At 36.7% G+C, this 9,512-nt stretch overlaps 1 protein-coding gene across 1 annotated transcript; it reads left to right on the top strand.

Annotated features, from left to right (window-relative positions):
- The first annotated feature begins 923 nt into the window (after positions 1-923).
- Positions 924-5,602, top strand: LOC126972668 (piggyBac transposable element-derived protein 4-like). Its single transcript, XM_050819553.1, has one exon. It carries the CDS (start codon positions 1,393-1,395, stop codon positions 3,325-3,327), a length of 1,935 nt encoding a protein of 644 aa, XP_050675510.1. The 5' UTR covers positions 924-1,392; the 3' UTR covers positions 3,328-5,602.
- The last annotated feature ends 3,910 nt before the right edge of the window (positions 5,603-9,512 follow it).

Raw genomic sequence — 9,512 nt, 5'->3', positions numbered from 1 at the left:
GTCACCTGGGGGCTGCTGAAAATCAGAGCTGTGTTGGTATTATTCCAATGCAGCATGACGCTGAGTCAGTTCCTTTTGATAACAATGACTGCTACACAGTACTTTTAAATTAAGATAATCACTATAATATTATGCATACATTTGTTTCATTTTTTTTTTATCATTTGTATATTATGCTAAGTTTTAGGTTTTTATTATTATTTTTTTACCTCTAAGTCTTTTTTAGTTGTCTTATTCTGTGTGGTTTGTGTTTGTTATTAATAAAGTTTTCATTCATTCATTCATTCATAATTTTTCCGACTGCAAAGAACTTCCTTTATTTCACAGATATGTCTGACGGAGAGTATCTCGTTCCAAGACCGTCTTCATTGTTCCTAGCTTTAACACGTCCGAGTGGAACTCCCTACCCAACGGGGAGTCCAGCGACTGTGAGAGCTGGCCCAAGTGTAAGTATGGTTTCTGTTTCTATTTTCATAACAAGTTCACATTCATTACGAGAACTCCTTCTTCAAAATTCATTTTATTTGTTGCTTTCCAGTTTTCCAATGTATCAAAGTGATACATCAAGACTTAGACTGACTGAGGCGTCACTCAACACGTGAATGTTATGAGCATATCTTGTAGACCCAATGATAAAAAAAAATCATTTTATTGCAGGTCAGGGACCCATATTAATCATGTTTACATATAAGTAGGTAGTCAAAATATTTTAAAATTATAAAAAAATATCTATAAAGATAATTAATTAATTAATAATGATATTTGTGTCAGTTTTGTTGACGAAATTCATTATTAATTAATTACCAAATTAGCTTAACAGGAAATAATAAAATACATAAAATGAGTAAAATAATGAGAAAACATATTTTAAAATACTTGCACATGCCTTTCTGCATTTCTTCGAAACTGTTTATTTTATTTTATGTTTCAAGAAAACAATGGACCGTTTCTGTGAAAGGTTATGTGTAATTTTAGTTCTCCCAATATTCTTATCTCTATAAGGGAATCATAAAAGTGCCGACAGCGATAAGTCGAAACCAATCTATTGTTCTAACCGTGGGAACTGCGCCGGTACAATATATGATACTCATTTGAAAACACTTTTTGTAGTTGTAAATATCTATATAAATACAATATTTGTTTTATCACGTTTGAGTATTTATTGCATCAATTTGCATATAATGTATTTGGAAGCGTTTGTGAAAAGCTGTAAATAATTATTGAAAAGTTTACCTTTGAGTTTCTTGGCACTTCTCTCGAAATGAGTTTCTGACTTTGATTGCTCGTATCGACTTATGTTGTGTAATATGTCTTACCTGCTTACAGGGCGATGTATATGAGCCACTGTTCCATTTTCAGACATCTAGGGTACAAGAGAAGCGTCCTCAGATAATGACCTCGTCCACTGGCGGCCGCCGAATTTTGAAGGCTCGTCGCTCGCTGCCTCTTCAAGGTGAGAAAATTGCTTTGATGTTGGTTGATTCTGGCAGCGACGCCGACATGGACTCGACGGACGAAGAGGACGAGGAACAGCTTAGGCAACGTGGCGCCCGCTTACGACATTGTATGAAAGATAGAACGGCAGGTAATGTTGAAAAGGATGTAAGATACGAATATGATGATGAACTGGCTGTGGAAGATGTTGTAGTGGAAGGTGATGAAAGCATGACTGGTGAGGCTAAGGAGATAGTGACAGAGGACGTGAATGAGATGGGGGGGCAAAATGACCTGGTACCGAAAGTTAGTATGGTTTTCAACTGGACTGATAACTTTTCTAGTTTTACCGGACAAAAGGAAACATACCAAAGAAATCCTGGTCCAGCATTCAGTTCAAATGACCCTACCGAGATATTTCTCAAAATTTGGGACGAGGACGTTATGGGTCTCATAGCGGCGGAGACAAATAAATATGCAAGGCAGCATATTGAACAATACACTGGTCCCGCGAATAGTGCGGCTGTTCCAAAGTATTTGGAGCAGTGGTCGGATGTGACGATACAGGTATTGTATCAATTGTTTGCCGTGTTTATTTTTATGTCTCTCACTCCTCGTGTCAGACTTCAGGATTATTGGGAGAGGAGCGTAATAGAGATGCCGAGATTCACGCAAATAATGTGCCGCAATACATTTACTTTGATAACAAAGTTCCTGCACTTTGTGAGCGACATAGATAGTTCGGTTCATGGTTGTGCACGAAACATTTGCAAAGTGGCTCCAGTACTTAATCACTGCAATAAGAAGTTTTCGGAATTATACATTCCCACGCAGCACATCTGCCTTGACGATTCCTTGCTACTTTGGAAGGGCCGCCTAAGCAGGCGGCCATGTATAAGGTCGAAAGCTGATCGTTTCGGCATTAAATCTATTGACTTGTGCGAGTCTGCCACCGGCTATTTGCTCAAGACCAAGTTTTACACCAGCAAGGAAATGTCCTTGCATCCAGATCCTTTTCATGGGTTCACAAACACAACTTCCAAGGTTGTATTAGAGCTCATGGATGGGTATCTGGATTTTGGGCATATCTTAGTTATGGATAACTGGTTCAACCAGATACCACTAACAAGATACCTGAAAAGCCGGTGTACAGATGTACTAGGCCAAATAAACCTAACGCGTAAAAATATCCCACAGGTCATGAAAGATTTAAAGCAGAGTCATGTTGCACGTGGGACTTGTATAGCTAGCCACTGCGGTGACATAGCTCTTGTCACGTGGAGTGCCGCGAAGTTAGTCACCGTAGTCTCTACGTACCATCAACATCAAATGGTACCGGGAATGCGAGCTGAGGAAAGCAGGAAAAAGCCAATCGCGGTAGAGGAGTACATCCACAATTCGGGCGGTGTCGCCCTCAAAGATAGGAAACTTTCAAAATTTCTGTTCGAGAGAAATCAATGCCATAAATGGTATAATAAGATATTTAAAAGGCTGCTTAATACCAGTATTCTAAATGCATATATAATATACAAACGTAATTCAATCCATGTGGCGTACTCACACAGAGATTTCCGCATGAAAGTGGCGGAAGGGTTACTTGCCCGATTTGGCAGAGGTCATAGGTTGCCAGCCTTAATACAAAACTCGCACAACAGTGAACTGCGTCTCCGGCCAGGACCTCATAATCCAGTGAATACTGAGAAAATGCCCAACAACCAGGGGCACAAGAGATTGTATTGCGGCATGTGTAAGGCTCGAAAAAAACGTACCCAGGTCAGGCTTATGTGCAGTCTGTGCCAGGTGGCGTTATGTGTCGGGGAGTGTTGGGCAGATTACCATAGTCTTGATAATCTGACCGACACTCCCCGAATTCGGGGCAACAAAGAAGAATGAGTGGCTTACTTGAAAGTGGAATACTTGAAGGATTTGAAAGGATAAGTTCGATAGATGAGGTACATTATTATTCTGAGCAGGAAGTAGCTTCTGTTTTTGAGATTTTTTTTTCTGACATTCCAGTTTCTATCACAAGCACCCTTGTCTCCTCGACCAGCTGTTGCCGAGTCACTTCTTTCGGAAAATGTTAAAGAATGTAAATACAATTTCAAATTCAGTGTTGTTAGTCCAGCAGAAATAATTAAAACTTTCAGATCTTTAGAAATGAAAAAAACTGCTGATATATGGGGCAATTCTGTGAAAACAATAAATTCAGTAATTGACGTCATAGCACCATATCTAGCATTAGTTTTTAATAGCTGTATTGAACATGGCGTGTTTCCTGACCTTCGGAAATATAGTAAAATTACACCAATATTTAAATCGGGACTTACTTCTGACCCGAATAACTATCGCCCTGTTTACGATTTGCCGACCGTTAGTAAAATTAAAAAAAAATAATACAAATGCTTACTCACTTTAACACTTATAAGCTACTTCATATAAAATACAATTTGGCTTTACTAGAGGACGCTCGACTACGGATGCAGGTGTTGAACTCATCAGGAATATTTCTGAGGCCTGGGAGGAATCACAGAATGCACTTGGTATCTTCTGTGATTTATCGAAGGCTTTTGATTGTGTTCAACACTTAACGCTGGTCAGAAAGCTATGTCACTGTGGTATAAGAGGATCTGCGCTCGATCTTCTGATCTCATATATTTAAATAATAGGATTATGAGTGTCGATGTGAATGGTAGGAGATCTCCTGGGACTCCTCTCGGTATGGGGGTACCACAAGGGTTATTCTTGGACCCTTCCTCTTCATAATTTATATGAATGATCTACCTAACTTTGTAGAAAAAAAACACAAGATAGTATTGGTTGCGGATGACACTGCGCTCATATTCAAAGTAAAAAGAAGCCAAGTTTTATATGACGAAGTAAACAATGCTCTATCTGACATCGTGTACTGGTTTAGCGCCAATAACTTATCGTATAGGAATAAAACTAAATATATTAAATTTATTGCGCCAAATGTTAAAAATGTAGATCCGAATATTTTATTAAACGGATGGCATTACTTCCTTTACTTGATTCCAAATTGCAATGGGGCCCGCATATTGAAGGATTGTCGAATAGACTTAGTTCTGCAGCGTATGCGGTTAAGAAAATTTTGCATAGTATTATGTCCTATGGTATATTGTTATGGGGCAGTGCAGCCGATATTAATACCATATTTGTGGGCTATTCGTGCTATTTATAACATAGGTCATAAAGAATCGAGAGCAAAATTCAAAGAAATTACATCTTGACTGTTGCTTCTCAATATATTCTTGATAATGTAATGTATGTTCATAGGCACATAAGTGAATTTGTAAGAAACTGTCATAATCATAATGTTAACACCAGGAACATACATAAACTTATAATGCCTACTACTCGGCTAAGTCGAGTTAGTAAGTCTTTTGTGGGGCGATGTATATGCTTTTACAACAAGATCCCAGAAAATGTTCAAAACAAAAGTATTACGTTATTCAAAAGAATTGTTAAAAAACGTTCGTGTGGTAAAGGTTACTATAACATAAATGACTTTCTTAATGATACCACAGATTGGGAATTGAACGACCGCCCTCAGGCTATTAAATAATAAGTTTAATTGTACAACATTACTTTGTAAGCATATTTTTTGATGAAAAATAAAAGACCGCTTATTTTGTTGCGCCCATTCTTCTCAGGTTTTCTGCTGAGGCATTAATGGAATGAGGTAGTGTTTGACTTTCATGGGTGATGTCATATCCTATTTTGAATAAAAATATTTGAATTTCAATTAGGATCTGAGTGAAAGTAGCGTACGCGGATTTACTTTTTAAATAAAAATATAATTACTTTGAATAAATTTTAAATTCATATTAACTACTGAATGTCCATACATATCTACGTGTTTAGCGGTACCTGTATGTATGTAGCAAATACATAGTCAAATAACAGACTGATATCAAAGCTAAACTGTAAATGAAACTATCCATATTTTTTTATTTTCACGTCTCTGTGTCTAGCGTTATCTGTATGTATGTTTATAGCGATACTGAGTCAAACTAACTGTTAATAAAGTAATTTTTTATATTTTCACATTGGCATTGTTTTAGATTAAAAAAATTGCATTATTGAAATAAAATTGTGCAAATATTATGTTACTTGTTTCTTTACTTTTCCATTACAACTCATTTCAGACATAATATAATTGATAATTAACATGACATTATGTAGAATCTATTCAAAAATCGCCCTAATGAAGCAACCTGTATATGATCATGTTAATACGCCCGAGCTCAGTCTTCGAGCTCGCGGATTTTTGTCAGCAAAAGTAGGAACAGAAAATTAAATATAAAGAATTAAAATCCTTGGATTTATATCATAAATGTCATTACTCAACATTATGCTTCATAAAATATTATTGCTTAATAAAAACTAGATAAAATTTGCTATCGTTCAGTACATAAATATAAACTTTAGGTACTGAACATCTAATCATAAGTGTTGTGAAAGTATGGTCACCAAAGCGTTCTCTGCGTCAATCAATACAAATTTACTTTATTCATGTAGGTCACTGAATAACACTAGGACTGTCAAAAAATTACTTTTCTTGTTTACGGTCACTTACCCTTACTCACGTAAAGGATTGAGCTAATGAGAAGTGGGAAAAACTTATTGCTATTCTTTTAAATCAACATTTACACCTTCGTCGTTTTACAAATAATTTTAATTACAATATATTATGTAAATACATAATAAGTGATGCAACAAAAATAATCAATGCCGTACACCAGTAAGTCAAAAAATAAATGTAAATTAATAAAAACCTAACAGTAATTGCACCATCCACAAACCGGAAATAAATGAAGCTATTTTGCTATTAGCTATTATAAAAAAATATAATAATTTTTAGAATCTGTAGCAGAGTTTCTGGTAACAGGACCATCCTGACGCATGGGCCAGCCATCTCCTCGACCATATTTAAGAGAAAGGGACGACATTTAAGAGAGCATATCTTACATGAATATCTCAAATTATTACCTTCTATGCATATATATGTCAAGCATTTATATTTTAGTTTTGTTTTATAAATAACATACAAATTTTATTATAACACCACACTTAAACACTACAAAATAAATAAAACCAATTGTTTTCATTGAAAATATTCTAAAATAACTCCGCTTAAATTAAACATAAATAATTATGTATTTAGTATACCTTTCTCATCCATATCAAAATTTAGATGTAGAGTGATAACAAACATGTAGATTGTTAGTACTGTATGTTTTGCAACATTTACACGAGTACCGCAGATTCGAGTATGAAGCACTATTCCCATGTGGAAATGATTTGAGTTTGAGCTCTTTTCATTGGTATAGATGAAGACTTGCACCATATGACACCCAGGCTCGGATGATTAGTAATTTCCTGTAACTTTTTTTCATAGAAATAATGGAGAAACACGAAGGTGATAGTTGTAATAGTCTTCGTGGTCGGGGTCGTCGGCGCGGCAAGAAACAAGCTCCTGGACCTTCTGGATTGGTAAGTATCATAAATTCTTTAAATGTCTGAGGAGTCGCACGTCAGATATTTTTACACGTAGCGATGCATCGAAATATACGTGTTGAGTCTTCTGTGTGTTTTGAAAAAATCACAAGTTTATGACACGTAGTTCATTTTATTATCAGATATAATTATAAAATATAAAAATTTAAGCTCAAACACGGATTTGACCCTTGTAACCTGCGCGTTATTGTTGTACTTCTCTCAAGCTAAGCTGGCAGGTCTATCCATTCCGTAGCTTAGTTCGTATGGCGATGATTAATAGAGAAGCTCCAGACTAAGTCGGAAGGGCTTATTATGCAAATTAGCAATATTTACACGAGACATTGAAACGTATGTGAATTGAAATAGTAAATGGGAGGAGGAAGAGTACTGAAATTGAAGTTTAAGCAAAATTATATCGACTCAAACTTATGATTCCAATGATCTTCCTATATCGACTCTGTCAAAAGATTCATACGAATATAAGAAAATTATTCTTAAAACTAAAATTGCTAAAATCTACTCTGAGTCTAATATCCTGATTTAATTGACACCTACTCAATTCCTCTACTCTACTTTACCAAAACTGAATATAACGTCCCGCCTCGCTCAGAATTGATCATTGAGTGAAATGTCACAAACTCTAAAGTGTCAACTGGTTTCATAGAGAAAAATAAAATCAAAAAGGAATTTTCTTTTCCGGTTGCCTTGTTTCATTCTAAAGTAATAATTAACTAGAATACAGCCAACACTTCTGCACCTTGAATCTAGCATCCGGATTCCATCAGATCCAAGTGAATGAAGATGATGCTGCTAAAACAGCCTTCTCCGTCCCTAACGACCATTTCGAATACATGAGAATATCATTTGCCCTAAAAAAATTGCTCCTGCTATCTCTCAGAGGGTAAAGAACTAAGCCCTCTAAGGTCTTCAACGCCGCCACTGTTTCATTTATTTAGATGACGTCATCATCTACAGTGACAATCTATCTTATCTGCCAATCCACAAACTCCTACTTATATTCGAAGCCCTTAAAAAAATAACCTAAAATTGCAACCAGTAAGTGCGAATTATTTCTCCATGAAATAGCTTATCTCGGTCATAATATTACCGTTAAAGGTGTGTCTCCAAATCCTGATAAAGTCAAAGCTGTGATCTCACAACCTATTCCCAAAAATCCCACTTAAATCACCATCTCAATTGTTAGGTCTATTCCCTTCGAACAACATGGTTTTATGACTCATCGTTCCACCGTGTCTAACTTGTCTGTATTCACCGATTACGAGTTAAAGTGCATGGATGAGAGGTATCGGGTAAATGTGATCTACAGTGTATACAAATTATTAAATCTTATCAATGACTCATCTGTTTAGGGCCACATTTGAAATCATATAAAATAAAAGCACGAAAATGTGGAGAGATATTTGAAATTCGAGCGATGGTATTTTTACTTGTACATAATCATATTTTTTTTTTAATTACAATCGGCCAGTGCTATATACAACAAACGGTAGTAATATAAGAAAAATATAATACCCACCATCGTTTCCTAATCTTATTTGTTTCAGATATCTAGGGTAGAGCAGACCATCGGAACATCCTCTTCATCTCGCCGCCGGCGCACTTTGAAGGCTCCTCTTTCGCAGCCGCTGCAGGACGATCCAAAACGTCAAAAAGTTGTAATTTCGGTTGATTCGGACAGCGAAGGCGAGTCGGATGCGATCCTGTCGGACGATGAGTATGAAGAGGCGTTATGTGAAGATTATGTACCCAGAAATATTATGAACCGCTTACGCCAGGATATAATAATGAGCGAGGAAGGAGATGAGTTAGAGGTGAATGTCACAGACGAATCAGATGATGAATTTGGTATGGAAGATATTGTAATGGAAAGTGATGAAAGAGTGATGCATGATGAGGCTATGGTGATGTTGGAAGAGGATACGAATGTGTTGGGGGGACTAATAGAACCTGACGTTAGTGACATTTTTCAGTGGACGGACGACTTCTCTAGTTTTACCGGCAAACCGGAAACTTACCAACGTAATCCTGGGCCAGCATTTATTTCTGATGACCCTGCTGAAATATTTTTGAAAATTTGGGATGAGGATATTATGGGTCTCATAGCGTCAGAGACAAACAGTTACGCAAGGCATCACATTGAACAATTTAGGAATCCTGACATTGGGTCCACTCTCCCCAAGTATTTGGAGAAGTGGGTAAATGTCACGATACAGGTTTTGTATCAATTTTATGCCATGCTGATTTTTATGTCCTTCTGTTCGCGTGCTAAATTTCAACAATATTGGGAGAGGGGCATGTTGGAGATGCCAAATTTCCGGCAAACTATGAGCCGCGATAAATTTATGTTGATAACAAAGTTTCTGCACTTTGTTAGCGACATGAATGGTTCTGTTCATGGTAATGCACGAAAAATTGGCAAAATAGCCCCAATACTGGACCACTGCAACAAGAAGTTTTCGGAATTATACATTCCCACGCAGCACCTCAGCCTAGATGAGTCCGTCCTACTTTGGAAGGGCAATCTAAGCGGGCGGCAA

Source organism: Leptidea sinapis, chromosome 2 (genome assembly GCF_905404315.1).
Source record: "Leptidea sinapis chromosome 2, ilLepSina1.1, whole genome shotgun sequence".
NCBI classification, from domain to species: Eukaryota; Metazoa; Arthropoda; class Insecta; order Lepidoptera; family Pieridae; genus Leptidea; species Leptidea sinapis.
Note: the sequence above shows the minus strand (reverse complement) of the source record. Positions and strands in the feature narration are given on the sequence as shown.

Excerpts from the sequence above, each read along its gene's own strand:
- LOC126972668 (XM_050819553.1), top strand. The coding sequence starts at position 1,393 with ATGACCTCGTCCACTGGCGGCCGCCGAATTTTGAAGGCTCGTCGCTCG.